The 22,500-nt window shown below is 38.4% G+C and overlaps 2 protein-coding genes across 3 annotated transcripts in view; one reads left to right on the top strand and one right to left on the bottom strand.

Annotated features, from left to right (window-relative positions):
- LOC138046031 (uncharacterized) overlaps positions 1-11,729 on the bottom strand; it is a 15,916-nt gene extending 4,187 nt beyond the window's left edge. Inside the window, exons 1-8 of the mRNA XM_068892716.1 lie at positions 11,574-11,729; positions 9,788-9,935; positions 8,349-8,642; positions 7,476-7,836; positions 5,268-5,346; positions 4,645-4,824; positions 1,625-1,772; positions 31-360 (exon numbers count right to left, since the gene is read on the bottom strand). Coding sequence (XP_068748817.1) covers positions 31-360; positions 1,625-1,772; positions 4,645-4,824; positions 5,268-5,346; positions 7,476-7,836; positions 8,349-8,642; positions 9,788-9,935; positions 11,574-11,693 — 1,660 coding nt within the window. The 5' untranslated portion in view covers positions 11,694-11,729. The remainder of the gene's footprint in view (positions 1-30; positions 361-1,624; positions 1,773-4,644; positions 4,825-5,267; positions 5,347-7,475; positions 7,837-8,348; positions 8,643-9,787; positions 9,936-11,573) is intronic.
- A 120-nt stretch (positions 11,730-11,849) lies between these two features.
- Positions 11,850-22,500, top strand: part of LOC138045391 (jouberin-like) — a 35,430-nt gene continuing 24,779 nt past the window's right edge. Inside the window, exons 1-10 of one of the 2 annotated variants that reach the window (XM_068891877.1) lie at positions 11,850-12,217; positions 14,398-14,462; positions 15,131-15,158; positions 15,887-15,980; positions 16,879-16,936; positions 17,844-17,931; positions 19,313-19,466; positions 20,228-20,366; positions 20,746-20,809; positions 21,601-21,790. In XM_068891877.1, coding sequence (XP_068747978.1) covers positions 12,208-12,217; positions 14,398-14,462; positions 15,131-15,158; positions 15,887-15,980; positions 16,879-16,936; positions 17,844-17,931; positions 19,313-19,466; positions 20,228-20,366; positions 20,746-20,809; positions 21,601-21,790 — 890 coding nt within the window. In that variant the 5' untranslated portion in view covers positions 11,850-12,207. Of the gene's footprint in view, positions 12,218-14,397; positions 14,463-15,130; positions 15,159-15,886; positions 15,981-16,878; positions 16,937-17,843; positions 17,932-19,063; positions 19,095-19,312; positions 19,467-20,227; positions 20,367-20,745; positions 20,810-21,600; positions 21,791-22,500 lie in introns of those variants that run through there. The other variant, XM_068891878.1, reaches the window with a different exon arrangement.

Here is a 22,500-nt window from a genome sequence, read left to right as displayed (position 1 = left end):
CCTGGGTGGCCTTTGCAATGCATTGCTCACCTGTCGATGTTGCACATGCCAGATGCCCTAAAGAATCCATAGCTACTGCTCCAACTGTGTCATGGCCCAGGTTACTTTCATCAGCCGAGGTACATCTTCCATTGGTATTAAAACTAGTGTGTACAGCGCTATTGAAATTCTTGATACCTTTCAGTTGTAAGCGTGACTCTTCACTTATGAGCTCAAGAGGATCAGCCAAAATTGGAAAACCTATTTTCTTGGCAAATTTTGTGGCACCGATTCCAACAAGTAGAGAGTGGGGACTGTCTTGCATAACATGACGTGCTAGGGACACTGGATTAGCAATACCAGTAGCTGATGCTACTGCACCTGGAAAGAATTAGACCTTAAACTGTTTCATCAAAAACTCCACTGGCTTTGAGTAAAGTAAAATAATAAGTCCTTTAAAGGGAACCTCCACTTCAACAAAGAAATAACTTCATTAAAATAACAGGAAATAATCATTACAGTCAGTCTAAAGTACTTCAAAGAAAATAAGCTTTAGAATTTTCGCCTAATTGTATTTTTGCTTTCAAATTTCGTGGGCGCCGCCATCTTGAATAATTGTGACGTGTTACGGTTGCCCTATTGTTATTACACAAAAACTCTTTGTGTCAACAATAGGGCAACCATACGTCACAACCATTCAAGATGGCTGCACCCATGAAATTTGAAAATGAAAATTTTAGCAATTTTAAAATTCACTTTTCTTGATATAAACAGTTTTAAAAACAAATTTTGAACACATTTATTTGTAAACATAATTTTCATCCGATTTAAACTTCTTCTGTAGTAAGAGCAGAGGTTCCCTTTAAACGGCATGAAGAAGAATATCCAAAAGAACAAGAACATTTTATTTTAATTAACAAAGGATGGGTCTTTACATTTCAGTGTATTCTCCCTTTAAGTCTCAAGGGGCCCCACATTGACGAGGAAAATTGCCTGCCATTAGACAAAGTATAATCTACAAGTGGCCACTGGGAGTTAAAGGGTTAATGGTGAAAATGGTTAAGGCCCCCACTGGTAGAATGAACTACCGTACTTAAAGTGCTGATTGTAGGTGAAGAAAGAAAACGAGAGACCAGGAGAGAAATAATGGTGAACAGTTAATATGCATTGTTCCAAAAAGTGCTCAAGGACTAAACTTAATGAAAAAGATAATTTACAGCACTTTATTAGCACCAAGCTATATTACCGGTATAAAGAGGAATCCTTGTATCCTAAAATAAGATGACCGTTAGGCTCGATTTCTGCTGCTCACTCGAATTCGGGTATCCTCCCCGAGAAGAGACGGCCGAGATTTCGGGAGTGAGCGCTGGCTCATTTCCTGAAACAGCGGCTGGTAATCGAGCCTAGATGACCACGGACTTGTTACAAAAACCATTTCGGAAGCTAAAGATTTGCTCATTTTAAAACCAATAAATGTGAAAAGCCTGTAATTCCAGGCAATAATTGTATTGTCAGACTTACAGTGCATCAAGTAAGAGCTGTTTGATTTAATAATTACCATGGAAACCCAGAGAACTTCCTTGCACTGTTCACAACATGATGGCTATTAAAGCTTAAAACAAAAGGGATGGAGGTATGTTTGTACCTGATTCTGATTTACTTCCATCCATGATCATTGCATCAACTTCAACTGTCAATTCTTCAGTAAGAACCGAGCCATGTCCAGCATCAAAAGTTGAGTCATCTTCTAGGATACGTACAGCCGCTTCCACTGCATCTACAGCAGAGCCACCCTACCAGTAAACAGCCCTATTATTTATTACCTGTACTCACAATTTTAATCCCTAGACACACTTGCCATCTTTGGAAATGACAATTGTCCTGCTACTGCAAAAGGCCTAAGTTCTTGCATGCTACAAGCAGTTGCAAAAAAGTCGAGTCACTGAATCGAAAATTCACTTCTTCAGTTTAAAAGAAAAGTCACAATGAGGGGAGGGGATGCGCTGACTAATCCCTAGACACACTTGCCGTCTTTGGAAGAGACACCTGTGCTACTACTGCAGCGGGCCAAGGAATTGCACGCTAGGTGAGGCAGAAAGTCCAGGAAAGACCCGGATGATCATAATGATCAATACTAAACAATGATCACACGTATGATCCTCAAATCCAGCTACCCCAACCTAATATAATATAGAACCAATGCATACATAATTAAGTATTGCTCTATTCATGAAGTAAAGTATTTTATAGCCGAACTTAAATGCCACAAGAGGGTAAGGTAAAATCTGCTTACGAGCCTAGAAGGCCCATCAGGCCGGCGCTTATCTCCGGTTTCTGTAGCATGAAGCGATTAGGAGCATTTCTGCTCCCCCCTGGATGGGATGCAGTCCATCGCAGGGTTACCCCCAGCGTTAAATTCGCCGGTACCCATTTATACACCTGGGTGGAGAGAGGCACCGTGGGAGTAAAGTGCACAATGTCCCCGGCTAGGACCCGAACCCAGACCATTGGAGAAAGGTATGAAGTTTCTATTTGTCTTTGTTGCCATAATGCGATTCTTATAACCTTCATCTAAGCAGGTATTGTCTATTTCGAGAAAGTTTTTATCCAGCCTGAAGTTCTCATCCGATTGAAATCAAATTCCACCACTACGTTAGAGTATTTCACGGGTCACTGATCCTGGTTCTTTTATTTGTTTTACATAGTATTATAGTATAGTTTGTTTAGATACTTTGCCCCAGGGTGGAGCTTTTTTTGATACTTTTGATTGACGTTAGTTTAAGAATCGTTAAATCCCAGCTCCTTGCCCCCCCCCCCCCCCTTCCCCCCTTCCCCGCAGGATTTACATTGATAGGTGCATTATGGGCATGAGAGAAAGTTTTCAAAATCGCACGATCAAGTTCATTCCAATTTTGTTATAATTTTCATTATATACTCAACAAAATAACTCCATCGCTTTGTTTCCATAACAACTTCCGTATTGCACTCTGTAGCCTCTTTTTGCACTCTATAACCTAATTATATGCATTTGTCATTAGCCAATCAGAAATGCGACATTTGTAAATTCTGCTATCTACAACATTATATTTTTCTTCAGAAAATTAGAACCTAGATGGCCTAAATTTCTGTTTATTACCACTTATGTAAGAACCAGTTTAAGTTGTTACTCACGGAGTTTTAATGTTTATCAAAACTAAAAAAAAAGACACAAGATGCAGAGATGCCAACCTATGGAGATCTAAAATCTGGAGATTTTTCCATCCGGTCTCCCAACCCCTCCCCCTTGATCAAACTACCCACTCCTCACCCCTCATCTCCCCCCAAAAACGCACCCACCCGTCCCCCAGCAGCTCCTTCAGAATACAAGAATATTCTGCCGCCATTTGCGGGAAAACAGGGTACTTATGTCAATAATTTTTATTGGTTAATCGGAGATCCAATCAAAGAATCGGTTATATGGCTATGATAGCTAAAGAAACCATTTTGTTTAGTTCTATAGATCGTTTTCACGTGACGTCATCATTTTCTAAAATCCAAAACTAAAGAGCCACGAAAGTTTTTATCCTCATCAGGCATAAGAGGCAGTAAATTTGTATCCATTTGCAATTTTAAAGCTCAATAGCGTGCTTCGTTTGGAAACCAGAGCATTTTGAATTTCTGAGTTATAGCGGTGCGTGACTCGAGGCGACGATCAAGTTTATTGAGAAATATATATTTATCTCATGGTTTTGAGCCTTTTTAGAATTTAAAGCATTAGGAAAAGTGCTTAGGTAAATAGCTGTCTGTTCAGTACTGATGATCACTCGCCTAGATAGCCAAAGTAAGTAACAGATGTTGACACTATTTTCCGGCCACCATATTGGTGCACCACAGATGTGTACCAACATGGCGTTTTCATACTGGGCTCTGTAAATTTCTGCGAAACATTTCGACGAATATCTGAAGTTAGGGGAAACGCACAGGCCTAAAACTTGGAGAAGTGTCTTCGTAATTTATCTACTACAACATCACGAATAATTTCTTGACTTTTTCCACTGGATGGTTTTCGATTTATTTTTTTATTGCGTGACAGTGAAAACGATCTATTAACGTGTGTTTGAAACTCAGAGATGAAGAAAATGCATTAACAATGAAATGAGTTAGAAAAAATCGATTTTTTTAAACTGTGGGGATGCAATTTGAGTCTAGAATGGAGAAACGTCTGTGAAAGGTTCAGAGTCGTTTTTATCCGGGAGATTTAATGACCCGTACGGGAGACCGGGAGATTCGTTCCGTATCCGGGAGACTCCCGGATAATCCGGGAGAGTTGGCACGTATGAAGATGGAGGGGGTGTATCACTCTTAGTACATTAGGTCTCTGGATCGTCTTCTTGACAAATGTTGCCAATTAAGGTCCTGTATTGTTGGTTTCCACTCACGTGATCACAGCCATGTTTTTCAACGAAAACAAAAGAAAACGTTTGCATAATTCCCGAAGGATTTGGTCGGGGCTCCAATATGGCCGCCGTTTTAGGGGCTCCAACATGGCGGCCGTGACGTCATGTGAAAACCGAGAATAGACGCACAAGTTCGCAACACTGCAAAATTACGGATCTAACCTTTTTCCACATTACGACATTGCTTAAAATAGGAATCGGTCATTTTTTCTAACTTAATACTTCATACCATTTTTAAGCACTCGTAACCTTTCTTAGCAGCTTCCTTGACTCCTTCTATCGATCGCTCTTTCAGCGCGTCCGGTATTGCCCAAGCCCCGCCATGAACAATGATGCACGGTTGAAGATTTGTACGGGACTCCATAAAAGTCTTACGTCTATCTCGAATAAATAAATCTGTGGTTTCACTTCAATGGCACCCAAGAAGTTTTTCTAAAGGGCATTTTGAACAACTTGGCGAAAGATGCATATTCCTTCCCAGTTTCCCGCCAATAATCGGGAAGTAATAACGTCTTTAACACCGGAAGTGAGTCACCAAGGAGATTTTTTCGGTCTTACACGGTATCACACAAAAGACCTTTTTCGTTTATTTTATTTCTTCATAGAAGATTTCCTCCAGAGATGCATTTATCAAACCAAGGGAAATAATACATCTGCAGAGATTTAAAAGGCCGCTGTGGACAATGGCGCCTATATGCCGGCGCCAATGCTTGCGGAGGTCACGCAACGCTACTCGTCGCCACGTGTTAAGGCCATTTAAAGTTGGAGATTTCTGTACTTCAGATATTTGTTGCTCTCTTCTGATTTTTCACATCGAAGTTTTAGTGCAGAAAATGGCCTTCATCGCAATACGTGGCGACGAGAAGCGTTGCGTGACTTCGGCCTGGCCTTCAGCTTCAATGACTTCCATGTAGTTTCAGAATTGTTATCGCTTTGAGACATAAAGGAAAGAATCGTAATTGCCTTTTACAGTAGCTAGGAATAAACAGGTCTAAACATACTCTCCCGGCTGTAAATTCATATTGCGTATGTTATATTTTTTCTCCCAAGTTTGCACTTTATCCCAGGTCTGCAGTCTGCGTTTCACACCGACCGGTTATTTTGCCTTTTTGTTCCTCTTCTTCGCATTCTTGTTGGTATTTTTGTTATTTTGTTTGAGAATTTGAAGTTTCAGCAGTTATACTGCTATACCCACCCACCCTGGCCATACACTCACAAAGGACAGCCACAACATCGGGAACTCAATCCCCTCCTCTTCTCGAATACTGTGTGGGTTCTCTAACATCCTACAGGGAACTCACCGGGGAAGGAGGAGGGTGCAGGGGGTGCGCACTCACCCACCTCCCCCCTTCCCCCTGAGATGACATGCGGCCCCTGACCTGCGGCTTTCTAATAAAACTGGTATTCTGGAAGAACTAAAAAACATCACCAGTCAGTCATCCCCATTCCTTAGTGGTGTACCCCCTCCTGAGAAAAATCCTGGATCCACCCCTGCGTTGTTACGGAGTGGAAGATATTAATGAGACATAGCTTATAGTCTCTATGTGAGAAGACGTGGTCTGGCCGTAGTACGAAACTGCAACCTGCCACATTACAGTCCTGTGCTCAACCAACGGAGCCACTGTTTTCTCAACAGCAGCTTATTATAATATTATTATAATAAAATGAAGAAACTCTAAGAACCTAAGGACTGCAGAGTTTCATTTCCCAAAGGCTCGTTCCAAGGGATGCTCTCTTTTTTGGTTCTTCAGGAGCACCAAGTTGTCTTGTTTTAAATAACCTGAACAATAATAATTTATTACTGTATGATGCAGAGGTTTATTTTCCACATTAAAAAGAGATATATCAAATTTATTGCCACAAACATTGTTTGATTGAAACTCATGCATGTGTTGTGAGAAAATAATGGCCTTTGATACATCAAAATATAAAATTAAGGCTACTCTTATTGGAGAGCTTAAACAGCTGTAGAATAATTTTATTGTCACTGATAACCTTATAAATGATGAATTTTTCTGTTGTGATATCCTGCTCATCTAAATCTGCACAATGCTGAGAATGGACAACCAAGCCTTGACACTTCAGTCCTAAACTGTAGCAGTATACCAGACATTTTGTTACACAACTCTAAAATGGCCTAAGCTCCAAGAATCTCCTCTGTAGAGTAAATGAACTAGTTATCAGAATATAACAGGTTCAACTTAGGCACTGTCTGAATTTCTTCCTAGTATGCCTGTGTCATAACCGAAAAATCGGAGCAATTGCAGAATACCCCACAACACCTGACCTGTATTGTTTTCCCTCAGTGGAACTCTCTGAAGAATGAGTCAGAATAATGATACATGTAATAGAGGTTATTCTTATATATGTTGAGGCCAGAGTATTCTGCAATTAATTTTAGCTCACAAATCTATCATTTAACTCATTTACCAGAGGCTTAAAACTGACGATCTCAATAAATAATCAAAACCTTCTCTTGCAAGATGGTAACCCAACAACATCTCTCTCAATTTTCAAATCTTGCATCAGTATCACAGTAAATGGAAATTGTTCAAAATTTTACAGTGTTTCCAAGAAATTGCTTCAGCAAAATATTAAAACTATTTTGTATATCCTACTTTGGAAATAAATACTGCCAAAATTATTATTATTTAAAATGTCCTAAGATTATTATTATTTTATATGAAATATTCTAAGTAAAAAAATCCTGTCATCTGTTAATTTTCATAAGCCCTATTAATTTGCATGACACTTCTTTGTACCTTAAAGTGTAAGGTCACTATGGCTACCCTGGAATCATCTGCACACACTCCTCACTACAAGTAATTTCCAGCTTTCAACACATTAAAAATCCCTTGTAAAAGTCACTGTGGTCTTTCTTGTCTAGAAGCTTAATTGGAAATGGGCAAGGCAGGATGCTTCCTAGAAGCTAATTTGGATATTTATGTGACAAATGTAAACAACCCTTACAATGTCAACAAAGATTGCCTAGTCTACAAGTATTCCATACCCGTGTAAGAAAGATCAGAAGGATAATAAATATAAAACCTGTTAACAAACTAAAAAGGAACTGATTGTTCTTCATCATGTTCTACTCCAAATCTTACGACGCCAGCTCTGACACATGCCCAAACCATATGTTCCGTTGAAAAACCTTGCCCAAACTCTCCATTCCTATTCAGTGCAATCACTCCCCCGACACCCTGAACAGCTGAAACCATTTGATTGACAGACTTTGCACAAGACTCCATTGGACTTAAGCCATCTTCAATGTTGCGAACCACATTCCAAGCCAGGACTGTTTTCATGATTGATTCTCCGTGTCCTGTTGTGGAAGCCGCGGCAATGTTGTTGGCATATCCTCCACAACCCACCAATGGGCTATCACCCACTCTACCAAGCATCTTTTTAGGAAGACCACCTGAAAAGTAGCTCAAGGGTCATGCACTCATTCATAGTTTTGAAACTTACAGTATTATTGACCATCCTTTTAACAAGGTCCCAAGGGACTGGGACATGGTACATTACTCAATCAGATTTGTTAAAATAGTGGTAGGGTTTGCATAAAATTCAAAGTTTGTCTTAGTAAAACAAATTTAATTCACACAGTTTATTATAAGTTAAAATATCTGCATTTCATCACACGTCATCAGGTCAGGGTTTTGCGCGATACCCTTAATATAACCCAAGCAACCAAATGGAAGATATTAAAAAAGTTTTACCAAATTATTAAGAGCTTTGTTCACTGTTTTTTTTCTAATACAAGTCTTTTACCACAAGGAACCCTCACGTGTTGGAGTTAATTCTTATCTTCTCTTCACTGCAAAAACATTCAATACCTACATAGTATTACACATAAATTAATTAACTAATGCTGTGGGAAAATTAAAATGCATGCATTAAAGCAAAATGATTTTTTATAAAGAAACATGCCTGTAGACGTTGCACTTGCAAGCCTTCCAGTTAAATCCAACGCCACTGCTCCTACAGTATCCAGTCCTGTAGCACTATTCAAAAGCCCAACATTTCCCAAGTAATTCTCTCCCTTAGAACGTTCATATGATTCTTCAGTAGCAAGCTCTAGTGGGTTTTCAAGCACAGGAAATCCTATTTTCTTTGCAAACTTGAGCGCTCCTTCCCCAACAAGCAAGCAGTGTGGTGTGTCCTCCATGACATGTCTTGCTAAGGACACGGGATTGGCTACGTACTCCACACAGCCCACTGCACCTAGAAGTTGCATATCAATTGAAAATAATAAATTTAGATTTTTGATACCATAAATGTCCTCAAGAGTCCTTGAAAGCTAATATAGAAATTTAGCCAAGCCTAAAAGCAGAGCTCCCGGGTTATTTATTCTTATGTAATAAGTTAACCTGGCTTGAGCCCGTGATCCAATTGAAACCAAGTACCTGGTCAGCGGTCAACTTACAAAAAAAAAACAAAACAGCAGACCTCGATGAGCTCTAAAACTTGAGCCCACAATATGGTCAAATACGTACAGTTGTATGGTCTTACAGTGACCAAGGCCAAATTTTCTCGCACAGCTGGGTCACCATGTTATCTTAACAAATTATAGTGTTCTACGTGAACGCCTTCGGCGTGTTGAGCTCTGCTATCTAGAGGCAGCAGCGTTGGTTCCATGGTGAGAGCAATCACCTCCGACCAATGTGGCCTGGAGTTCAATTACCAAACTTGGCGCCACATGTAGGAAATTGAAGGTTTTCCACTCTACTCTGAGAGGTTTTTCGCTGGATACTCCGGTTTTTCCCTGTCCTCAAAAACCAACCCACGATTTGAAATTAGCTGACAGTTTGATCTGATCTGATTTCTGTACAGACCAAAACTAGTGCCTCAGTGCTATTAAGTTGACACTTAAATAAAGTTTGAACACCATCATTATCATCACACTGACAAATTTACCAGAACAAAATACTGGATCTGAAAATTCAGCAAATTATTACCAATCATGACATAGAATTTTAGTCTACAAAATGGAAAACGGGTGTCCCTCACAGAGCTTGTGACTTGAATTTATCATAATAGCAGATATAAGTTAATTAAAACAAACTACCTTTCTTTTCTTTACACCAGCATTTGATTTCTTATATGTTTAAATATAAAAATCTGCTTCTGTTACAGGGTTTAGGATTTGTTTTGGTACAGGAACGCTTGCCAACTGTACATGTACACAAGCTATTCAAATCAAGGTGTACCATTTGTGACACCTTTAGGGTTTTTCAACAACTTTGAACAACTTTGCCAACACAAGTTTGGATGTGGAGGTTTTGCTAATTAGACATCAATGAAATTGGCCCTGTTTGGTGTTGGTAGCTCTTGAATATCATTTTCAAATCAAATTTAGCTTTTCTAACCAGTTTCTAAGCTTTTGCCATCCATGATAAAGGCATCAAGCTCTGCAGTGTTTTCCTCTGTGAGTGCACAGCCATGGCCAGCATTAAAAATTGGGTTGTCTTCCATGTACCTCACAGCTGCTTCCACAGCATCCACAGCACTTCTACCCTGTGTATCAAGTTATGAATTACCAAGAGAATATATCCTCTCTACATGTATCTGTCCAAAAGGGTTTCGGCATTTGTGGCAGAAAGAGTAAAGAATAATCGAGTGAATGGTAGGATGCTCTCCACTGAACTTAACTAGAGACAACATGGTGAGCGCAATGGTGAAATCTCATTTGAAACTCTGATTTTTTCTGAGTTTCTAATGGCTGCAATTTCACAACATATATCATTCTCACATTTGGTGGTTGATTGGCGCATCTCAGATATGCTTTAGAGTAACTGTGTGATGCAGTTCTAGTCAAAGACCCACATTTCACCCTAAGGCTTGCTCGCTCCTAGTCTCCAGTACTATGAAAACCACCAATTTGTGGAATGGGCCGCCCACTTCGTTTAAACATTTTGATGAAATTCCTTTCCCATGTTGATCAGTAGCCACCTTTTGCTGTCAAGGTGTATCAGAACAACCACAACAATGGAAAGATACATTTTCAAAATCATGAGTCTCGGAGGGAAATGGATAAAATTGTTCCTGTCCAGCAAAGTGCAAGTTGCAAGTGCAACTATGGACTCGCTGTTACTTCATTTGTAAGTTTTGTTCCCTGGCCTAAAAAGTAGCGTAACACCTCTCAATAATTTGAACTATTTAACAAGCGAAAGTGGGTGGGATAGTGACTCAGTGATTCAGGCCCATTCCACAGATCAGTGGTTTTCATAGTAGCTCAGTGGGCGGCTAGAGCATGTGACAAGATTACGAAGGGTCATGGGTTCAAATCTTGTCTGGAACTCTGATTTTTGGCAAGTTTCCAGTGGATGTAATTTCCCAAAATAATTACAAAAACATGTTTTTCAATGACAGATTTTTCATGGAGGAACATAAACAGATTCTTTCAGATAATTCAGGATCGCATTCCGTTGTGCTTCATGATCCATATTCATCTCCAACAGGTCACACAAGTTGTGACAAAATTGGCAGTCATTTGTCCCACAACCGATCAAGCCACAGAAGGGAACTGATATGCCCCACGGAGATCACCTTCCATACATCCTGCACTTTCAGTTTTAAAAGAATTTTCGCACTGAAAATCAGCTTTTGGACCTCACTAGCACAGCCATCGGACAAAAGACCTCTCCTTCTCGTTCTCCTTAATCCTGCTAATCCCTTAGCGGCCGATTACATGAGCTGGGCCAGCCCGGTCAGACGGGTTTGCCGGGTTCGGCTGGGATGAGTTTCAGCCCAGTATTACATGAGGTGAGCCTGAGTGCAGGTTGGGTTAAATTTAGAATATGTCGTGTGGAGAAAGACAACAACAACAAGCTAATAAAATTCACCATTCTACAACTAAACCGGCCTAAACCGGCCAGAATTAGTGTTTTACTCAGTCTAACGCCAGACGATTTTACTCGTCAATGGGGAACCCCTGGGAGTAAAGGTTTACTATCTTATAAATTTTGTATTTAATTAAGAATAAAAAGACGACTATTTCGTGGGCCATTTTTCTCTAAAGTGGAGTAAGGTGGTTAGAAGTCGCTGGCCTGTCTAACCGGGCTGTCCCTACCGGTAAACAATCTTAGCCCGGCTGAGATTTTTGCTAAACAAAACAAAAAATTATGATGACGTTGAATATAAAGATTATAACACCTCCAAGAGAACTTCATATCCTTTCCTAGCGGCGATCTGAATTGCTTTCCGGTAGGTTTCTTTTTCTTCTTCACTGGATATGGTCCTTGACCCACCATGAACGATTACACAAGCATCCATTGTCAATGAATGCGCGGCTGTCTACGCGAGTCTACGCGGCTGTCTACGCGGGTAACTGCGGGTAACGACCGCGGGTAACTGGTAACTATGGTCGTTAAACGAGCCCTCACGCCTGATGATAAGCAGTTTTGTATGACTTGTACTTTCTTGTCATGTAACAGTAAGTGTAGTGTCGTTCACAACGGAAAACTCATTTTGGAGAAATAGCGGCGAAAGTTGTCGTTTGAGCTTTGCTTCCTTATTATTTGGCCGTGTTACGCCCGTTTTAAAATATTGTCTTTATCTACTGACTTGGAATTGATGATGTCAACTACCTGTCTTTAGAAAGCTTTGTTTTTATTGGTAAGATGAGCTCGCGGATTATATATGGATAATATAAGGAAAGGAATCTGTTCACCTGCGCCTGCTGAACTTTGCCCGTTTCCTGTCTTCCTTTGATATTGTGACATTATGAGATGATGAGATGGGCTGTGGAAAAAACTGAAAACACTAGGAGAAATTAAGCTCAGGCTTCATGGCGTCAGGTAGGTTATAAACGTTGAATATTTTTGTGAAAGCCTTCATTAATGCAAACGCGCACAAATTAAGTTGTGGTTCATTTATGTGGTTGTGCATACATGTAGAGGGCGCTACCGAAAGGGAGTATTATAAACTGACAAATACAATGCATTTAACTTTAGAGTCCCCGATAAGTAACTTAAATCATAGTGGACTAACTACATGTATATAGGAATGATATCTGATGACAACTATAGTCTGTATTGCTTTTGTTAGTTTCAAATGACTGTAGTGTCAGCCACTGGTGCAAATTAGTTCTTTATTTCAAAAATCTGATTACTATTACATATTATAATCATTGTAATAATTGATGTGGCTAATTTACGGAGTGATCGATATTAGCAATTAAATGCAAAAGATGTTGAAAATCAGACAGAGTTTCAAATGCTTCTCTGGATTGGAGAAAATAATTTAACAGTAGTTAAAAAAAAATTATTACAATCAAAAAACCCATCGTTTTAAAATCCCTGTCTAGTGCCTTCATTAGGTTGATCCAAAGCAAGAGTCCATTTTGGTAATAACAAAAGTGCATGCTGATAAATAAGATGCAAAATTAATATGTGCAGGGTTAAAAGCCCCCATCGATATCATCACAGCTCTTAGGAGCAGGTGCTTCATCGATGTGCCAAGCTTTCAAACAACCATGCTGATGTAGACTGCGAGCAATCCTCCTTTTTTCCTCAGATCACGCGAGCAAAAGCGCCGACAAAATTATGCAAATTACAAAAGCAAACGAGGAGGGATTGGAGAGAGAGGAGGAAAAAGGAGGACCTCTTTCTTTTTCCTTTCCCTCTGCACCCGCGCTTCTCTCGGGCTGCGGCTTCCTCGTTCGCTCGATCAATCGCGCGCTACGCGACGCGCTACACTCTGCAGAAGTTAGGAAAAGAAAGAGACTGCTCGCAGTCTAATGCTGATGGAACTGCCGGTTGGTCGTGATATTTCTAGAATTACCATTAAGGCAATAATTAAAGTAATTATTATTATCATTTGCTGTATTTTTTCCTTTTCATTGGCTGAGAGCCCACCACATGTCCTGAAAATAACTAACAAATAACTCATGAACAATTTAAACCACGGTCTTGTGAGAAAATGGCAGATCACTTTCCTGAGCACTGAGAAAGTGATTTAATTGTTGAGAATTGAATGATAAAACAATTATTGAACTCGGTTATCGCAAAATATCTGATTAAATTTTGCCCGCGTCTCGCACATCAATTATTATTTGCCTCAGGCTTCAGCTTTGGCAAATAATTGATCTGCTCACCACTGACAAATCATGATATTTTTCTCAACCTCGCCCAATAATTATTTAACAATTATTCGCCTCAGGCTCAGTGATTATCGGTGAATATTCACGGAGACGAAATCGGCTGATAATCCGCGAGCCAATGAGAGCGTGCGATTTTGTACAATTATTTGTATAATCACCTGTGTGTTTATACTAATGTTAATTATTCTCTACTTAAATCTCAAATCCCATAATACACCTTGTTTATCTCCCCAAAATTTTGCATAATCATTGTTTGCAATAATTTTTTCTCCTGGGACATGAAGATATCCCAAGAGAAATCGAAAAACAATGGCCCTCTGCAAATTTTTGGGTGATAAACAAGGTGCCTGATAAAAATTTTGAGAAAGTAGAGACTTGTTATTTTTGTGTCACTGGTTAGTGTAGCTTTGCAGAAAGCTTTGACAAAGCAGAGTTTCCCTTTTTGTGAAAAAAAAAAACCCACCTTTTGATTATCTTTCATTACAAACATTATTTTAATAAACTGACATTTGGTCTGTCTGTTGTACTACATGTAGGTTGGTATCAATTATACAACAAAAGCCTGCTAAATTCAATGGCCAATGGAGAAATATATTTATCTGGACAATTTAAGCAATAATTATTATCTCTTATAGCACCCATTCAGGTGGCACAAACGAGATTAGAACCAAAAAAAAACCTTGACTGTGATGCTGGTGCAATTCTGGCCAATCATAGTGGACGTTCTATCTGAGAGATAATTTAAATTTTATTAATATATGCCAGTCATAAATGAAAAATGAATCTTCACTTGGAGAGTCCAGTCATGCAGACGTAAATCTGCAAGCTTGCCTGAGAATGATATTCAGCACCTTTTAATAAATTTTATGCTGGCAGGTGATGCACCCGACTCAGGTAAAAAGAAGAAACACAGAAGAGCCAAATCAAACTTAGAATCACAGGTTGGTTATACTGTACACATCTTACTATTAAACCAAGTTTGAGGTCCATACTTTAAGTTACAGGCCAAGTTTTCTGGTTAATTCATTGCCCAGGCACGAAGGGCGTGGAGCATATTTAAATCAACAGGAAAAAAACGAGGATTTGTAGCTACAGTAATTCCATGTAACCCATGGCGGGAGCTCCGCTTTTAGGCTGGGCTAAAGCTATTTAACAATTATTCTATGAGAGCCACTGGATATAAAGTGATAGGTAACATGCCTCGTTGGTATCATCATTTATTATATCCAGCAAGCCCAGTAGAATAATATTGTATTTTCTTAAAAAGCCCAGGATCAACAACTCTTCCATGTTGGTTTTTGTTTGTCTTTTGTCTGCCATTTTTTTCTCAGAGCTGCAAAAATGCTTTCAACTCGCTTTATTGCTGATGCATTCTTTGACCATATTAATTTTGTACAGAAGATATAATTATGAACTGATTAGTCTGTGTCCAGTAAGCCAATCAAAATGCTGGAAATATGATATCCATAGTGTAGGTTTTGATAAAATAATATTATTGCTCATGTTTGTTAGTGATTGTTGCAAGTAAAGTTTTATTACCTGCATGCCTTTGTTTTCATCAAGAATTTTACTTAACCAATAAAATTTACTTATTTGGTTTACTTATCAGGCTGATGTGTCTGGATCAACGGATCAATGTAAGTGGGAAATTTCTGTCTATGGGATGGTTTCCTTGATATACAAAATATGTAATCAACTCATTCATTAGTAATTTTATCCGTGCTTCAGGAATTTCAGAATTTTTAATTTGCCAGAATAAGAGACACTAAGTCTTATACTCTGTACAGTACGTGCAGTTGGTGTTAATTTTGTCTGTGGTAGTATCATAAGAGAGCATTCTGTTAAATTAAACTTACTTTAATTAAACAAATGATTTTGAGCCTCTGAAGACAAAAAATAAACACAGAATTGTACGGGTTAATTCCTTGCTTTTTTGAATGCAGTTAAATGTAATTTAAGGAAATAATAACATAATGATTACAAGATCGCTTATTAGTCAGTTGTGGTCAACAGTGTTGTCACTGGTGCACACGCACCATGATTTCTGTTCTGTGGAGTGTAACTGAGGCATTGTACATGTAGTTGTGTAGCAGAAAAAGAGTGTTTGTGGAGCATTTTTAGTGTTTACTAATGACGGAGTGGTACAAGCATGGGCTGGGTGGGTGAGATTAAATATGGACTGATGGCGACTGCCAAAGGTGCCTTTAACAAGCTGATATCTGATCTCCCCCTAGAGAAAGAATAATTTTTTTGTTAACTGCATTGGGACTTTGTGATAACATTTAGGTACATAAATCCTAAATCATAACCATATCAGTGTCTGTTAAGCTTGTCCATTTGTTTGTTATTGTTTTTTCTTGATCAGTGCTATCTAAAGAGAACTCCAGAGTAGTAAGGGCTCGTCAACAGACTCAGGCAAGATTTGAGTCATTTCTTCAAGATGCTGTTGCTGATGACAAGTGAGAGTAGTAAATTAATGCTCTGTTACCCCCGTGATAATCCTTGTAGATGATTTCTGAGGATCTTTAAAGACCTCCATGTACATGCACTTAATAAGATTGGTGAAGACAGAGATCTCCAGATCATACAAATATATGACTTTTGCATTGTCGCAAGTTTTAGGCAAAAAATGAAAACAATATGAGGAAAACATTGGGTAAAAGTAATTATCTTTCCTATTATTTTATGCATAATGACTTTTGACACTTCTTTGCAGTGGTTAAGTACCACCACACACCAGTGGCTTGGTTGAGCCATGCAGAAGATTATAAGTTTGACTTCGGCCATACCAACACTCTGGGTGTTAAAATAACTGAGGAGAAAGTGCTGCCTTAGTTTGTACTTACACCCACAAATGGTTAGACTTTCAAGTCTTCTCGGATAAGGACTATAAACCATAGGCCCTGTCTCACAACCTTTCCTGTTAATCAACACTCTGAGACATTAAAGAACCAACACACTCTTCGTGAAAGGGGAGGGGGGAGATCCCCGGTGTTGTGGTTGGTACTCCTTTCACATATGCATGAGTGGGGTGGGTGAATAATATGGACTGATGGCAGCTGCCAGTGGCATTTTTACAACCTGATGTCTCAGATCTCACCCTAGAGAAAGAATTATTGTAAACCGCCATGATGAGACTTTGTGATATGTGGGATAGATAAATCCTATTTAAAATCATCATCACCATCAGTTACATGATTGTACAAGAATGTACACTGCTACAGCTTGGCCATCTCCAAAAAATTAAAGATATCATAATCGTTGAATGACAGTTATGCATTGAGTCCGTCTGCTACTTTTTTTAATTAAAGTAATTTTTACATGACTGTACAGTGTATGACAATAATTATTCCACAGTTTACAGGAGTCCAGAAAAAAGAAGAAAAAGAAAAGAACTCACACCAGTGATGCAGTGGTAAAATTTAACTTTGCATTTAAAATAAATGAATAAATAAAATGTAATAAAACTTTATTTTATAGTTACATTATAATATTATTATTATTAGAATTACAAATTTACAATATACATGTAGTTTTCATCTTGTATCCTTTTGTGCAGAGAGAGAGAGTCTAACTTTTAATCACGGCAATATATGTAATGTTTTTGATCAAATGTACTGTTTGAATATTTTTTTACAAAGAAAGCATTTGTGTCTGAAATTATTTTTCTTATTTCCTGAGTGCTGCCAATTGAAAAGCACATTACACTGTCTAATTCCCTGGGTCAAAGCAATAGGGCATCAATGTCACAAAAGAGATTTAATGTTAAATAAAAAAAGTGGAAAGTGGTAAGAACAAATTCTAACATTAAATTTCTTTTTAATTCAAACAAATTTTATGAAAACCATTTTTTCCTTTTATTTCAAATTATAACATTATGATAATAATGGAAGACAAGTTTCGCCTTTAAAAGAAATGTGGCAGTTAAAGGTCTGTTAATAATTGAAAATTTTTAATAATTCCTTGTTTCATTGTGGGCTTTGTTATACATAATTGTATGTAAGTGCCATAAAATGCATTTTACTTTACACTTTACATGAAATGTAGACTGATACAGTATCTGTCTTTAGATTGTGATTTACATTGTACATGTACAGTGTAAATACATGTATAATAATTTTTATCCTAAAATCTACTTATGGAAAAGTCACAAATCTGTTAAAGTGTCACTGACACAAGAATTGGGAGGTGTGCCCGGGCATACTCTTGTTTTGTAAATAGTTAATTGGCTTGCCAAAACTTAAATAAAATAAGTTATGCTCTGGCTGATATATCAATTCAACATTGATACTATATATTTTAAGATTTTGTCTCCTCTTCAGCTGGAGACCATCAAATCAGGGAAACCTATCGCCAAAGCCACAACCAAGTCTGAAGAAAATCTACTCCAAGCAAACCTGTACAAAGAAGGTACATTCATTTGTTACTACCATTCCAGATTCATATAGAGTTCATTTGGGTGGTGGAAAGTCTATTACATGTAAATGTAAAATACCGGGGTATGAAATGTATGTCCAGCAACAAAAGAAAATAATTAATTTTATTTTGGACATACATGAACGGGAACTTTACATGTATATCCTAAGAATTTTTCAGGCATGAATGTCCGTGAAGAACAGGACCTCTCAATTAAAGTGAAAACTGGAAATAAAAATCTGGCCCCAGTTGTTCAAACAATGGATACCGAGAGTGCTATCGCGGATAAATCACTTAATCCAGTGGATAAGTCAAAGCAAAACCAATATTATTATTGTGTTTAATGCTTTGGTGTGCAGTAAAAGACAATAGACAAAACTTGGGCGTAAACGAGGGGCAGGGAATGTACTGGCAAGGCGCAGATAATACCCATCGCCAGTATGGACCACTGGATGAGGGGCCTCAGCACGTACATGTTGCCAAGGGAGTGCCTCATGCCTGTATTGCAGTTGAGGTTGGCATAGTTGCTGGCATAATGTCCTGGGGCCAAGTGAACCCAGTCCAGCGAAGTAACAATATGCCTCCTCCTTAATGGAGCTTCAGCACAGGGCTGAAGGGGTGCCGCAGGCAGCAATTCCCCACCCATGTTTTATTAAAGAGAACTCTTAAAAAGGTTACAATTAGCTCGTAAAGAAAAATATACAAGAGAGCCAGAAAGCAAAACGGTGGAGCGAGGGATTGTCGAACAGAAATTCGAAAAGAAATTGCCGAACAGAAAAACAGAACAAGTTGAGCTTTAGTAATGTCAAACCGAGAAGGCTCAAAATATGGCAGGATGAATGAAAGAGTCAAATAAGGTAATCGCACATGATGGAAAGTTATGTGCTCTCCTCCCAGGCTCTGCCCAGTATTTTTACTTATGAGCATTAACATCTATTTTATTCTAAAATATCATTTTATCCAGTGGATTATCTTAAAGCAATATCCACCTTCTTAAACAACTGGGACCATTATCTTACTCAAACTTTTGAGTTTCAATAACCATTTGGTAAGAAATCAGTACTGAACTGAAAGTCTGATAATAGTGACATCCAAATAATCTTAGTACCACGATCTTTGATTGCAGCTCAATGTCTCATTCCATTTTATCCAGGCCTGTAAGTACTTGAGTAATTTAGTTTGCTCTTAATATCAAAAAACTAACCCAATCAATACAGTCGTGGTTAATAATGATAATAATGATAATAATAATGATAATAATAATGATAATAATAATGATCATTATAGGCGTTTTGGCATAAATGTACTAAATATATTGTGTTCATATTTTCTTAACCGGAAAAATAATGAAATCTATCGATTAATTCATTTAAAGATGACCCACGGTTGCAAGGGAAGGAAAACAAACAAAGCTACAAGGAGCTTCTCCAGCATTCTTCAACAGAGCCAGCTGAATTGACCTCTGAGCAGACAGATCAGCAGAAAACTCCAAAAAGAACAAAGCACAAAAAGACAAGAACATTGACAACGTGAGTTAATGTTTTTTGAGTCCTACGTACAGTACTGACTCTACAGGTCTTTTACAATTTCACCCGTTTCTTTCACCGACTTACCTCCTTAAAGTATTTCTGGTTATTTTGGGTAACTTTAATTATAATTTAATATTTATGTACTAAATACATTGAGCACTCATTCATCTGTGCTGGCACGATACTCTCCTTGAGCCTTGGGCCTCTGACCATCGCTCTAGCAAAAGAGGCTGTCATCACAGCTGCCAACTACTGTGTATCTTTTAGCCTGCTATTTTGGAATATATCAACGGCCCAAGATCTGGGTTGCTCCTTCAACAACTTGTTCTGCATCTTACATGTGCTTGCTCTCCAAACTTCAACCACCTTAGTACATGTAGCTTGATTATGCCATACCAATGCTGATTGCAGAAACCATTGTTAAACTTTGTATTCCACTTTCATAATCATGGTGGCCTAATAGTAAAATATTCTTTTGTTTGTTTGTTTGTTTGTTTCGATGCTACGTATAAGCCTTTCTTTATTCTTTGAAAGAATAATTACCTGGTATAATTTCTTTCAAAATAAGGGCTGGTAGTCTAATTTGTATAATTATTCTTAGATAAAAAGAGTTGATAATCAGCTGCCAGTTTATTCCGTATGATACTGGTCTATACATGGCAGTGATTCTGATGCACAGAGTATTATACAGTGTAGTTTATCTCAGCCTACAACTACATGTACTGTCTTTGCAATAAATTAATTTTAATTTATTTTCAAAGCGGTCAAGACACGCCTGATGGTTCGCAAGAAAAACCAAGGAGGAGAAAAAAGCCAAAAACTCCTGAGCCAAGTCTTGATGGAGAAGCTGCACAAGAGAATCTTGGATTTGAGCATGAAGCAACTGTGAATGGAGATGATGTGAGTTATTTTGTCTTGCTCCATTTTAATTTGTACCCTCCTCCCTGGAATGCTACCATTACCTGTTACCTTGTTTCTCATAAATTATTAGCGACCTTGAGATTGGAGTGCAAGGATGACTACAAGTATGAGTTCCCCGGTTTGAGCAGACGCATTTCAAAAAGTTTACCTGGTAGTTCTTTAAACTTAAATTATGCATGTGCTTAGTACAGAAAACTCGTACTTTTAGTCATTATTGTACTCCAATCTGAAGGTCACTACCAGTATTTCCAGTCTGTCTGGTTCTTTGGTCTTTGATGTCAATGAGCACTGACCTTTTAATCTTTAAAGTGCAATTTTGCCGTAAAAACAGTTATTAAATGCTGTACTTGTTTTTCAGGCAGGTCAACCATCTCACGTTACACCCAAAAAAAGGGGAGGAAGAACCAGAAGAAGACTCCATGGTAATAATCATGTCCTGGTAATCGTCCAGGATATGTAACTTTGTATTTTGAAAGTCGGGTGCTACACTCTGCAGCAAAATCTGTTAAGAAAACAACAACATATTTTAAATGAACTAGAAACAATCAAAATTTCCAGATCTGGCTAACTCTTAGACAAGTCTTACCATTTAAGGGTGTAGCCGTTACCTTCTACCCCGATTCAAAACAACAACAACAGCAGCGATAATAATTATTTACTTGTCAGTGTCATCCGTAAGGAGATGAAAATTAATGTATGGCCAGTTGGGCAAATACTGCACATCTACTGTAGCACTAGTATCCTTATTAAAATCTGGGGCTCCAAATAAAGTTGTGTCACTCAATTGTTGCCATATTTTTTTTGTTATTTCAAACTCAAATTTGTTATCAACACCACCTGAACTGCATTGGTTGTTATTATAATTATTTTTAGCTTATCCAAGCTACTGTTGCAGAGTCTAATTATTAGACTCTGATTACACAGCTAGGAAAGAAACCCACAGGGGATTGACATGTGCCACCAAAAACTTTTAACCCTTTTCGTCTGGCATTAGGCAGAGTAAAGTCTATACATGTAAGTCTCGCTCTCAGGAGGAAAAGTGTTACAAGGGACATTTTGTCCCTAAGCTATTAACAAGTAAAATCATCTGGCATTAGACGGAGTCCATTTCAGGAGGGAAAAGGTACCCAGAGAATTACATTCTCCTAACTCACAGCAAATTATAATTTTATTATTGCATGTATGTTTATTGTTTTGGTTTGGACCTTCCTAGATCCAGAAGCTGATCCTAATGCAGAGCAAGACACTGAAACTGTGAAGAAGAGAAGTGACGATGGCTACATCCTCTCTGTTACTGTTCACCGTGCTGATAACCTTAAACCAGATCTCTGTATATCACATCCGATGGTGAGAGTCCATGTGGTAGATATGGACACTGGACAGTACATTAAGAAATCAGACAGGTAAGTAATTGCAACAGATTCCATGCCAGAATGACTGTTCCTAAAACTTTGTTGAAAAAGAATGGTGATCATGATTTGTTATAGTTGGTGTCTAGTCAAAGACAGAATAATTACCCAGGGTTGTCGGAAAATGTCTGGGATTGCAAATTGGCCATTGGCTAGTATCTGGACTTGGACTGGCTAGCTACTGCACCTGGCTGTGAACTTGCTGGTAGAGTAAGAAATTAAGATGACCTTGTTCCCTACAAGTAGAATTGCCAAAAACATCCTTAGCCCATTGACCCCTGGGGGTTCCCCTGGGTTGACGAGTGAAATCATCTGGCGGAAGACAATAAAATATTTAATTGATACTAAGTATAAAGGCCAGTTTAGGGGTGAAAGGGTTAATGGGACTTTAACGGTGAGTGATTAAAACCCATTGACTCCTAGGGGTTCCTCATTGACGAGTAAAATCTACTGGCGTCAGACAGAGTAAAATACTAAGAAAGTATGACCGGTTTAGGCCAGTTTAGGGGTGAAAGGGTTTAAAAGGGTTTCCATGATTGAATGACTGGGCAAGTGAATGAATGGCTGAATGAAAAAATAGTATTGTTTAATCGTGTTGATAGTCTATTGGTTAAGTTTAGGTCGGTTGAAAAATTACATGAGTAATTAACTGACTGACTGAGTGACTGATTGATTGATTGATTGATTGATTGATTGATTGATTG

Source organism: Montipora capricornis, chromosome 4 (assembly GCF_036669925.1).
Source record: "Montipora capricornis isolate CH-2021 chromosome 4, ASM3666992v2, whole genome shotgun sequence".
NCBI lineage: Eukaryota > Metazoa > Cnidaria > Anthozoa > Scleractinia > Acroporidae > Montipora > Montipora capricornis.
Note: the sequence above shows the minus strand (reverse complement) of the source record. Positions and strands in the feature narration are given on the sequence as shown.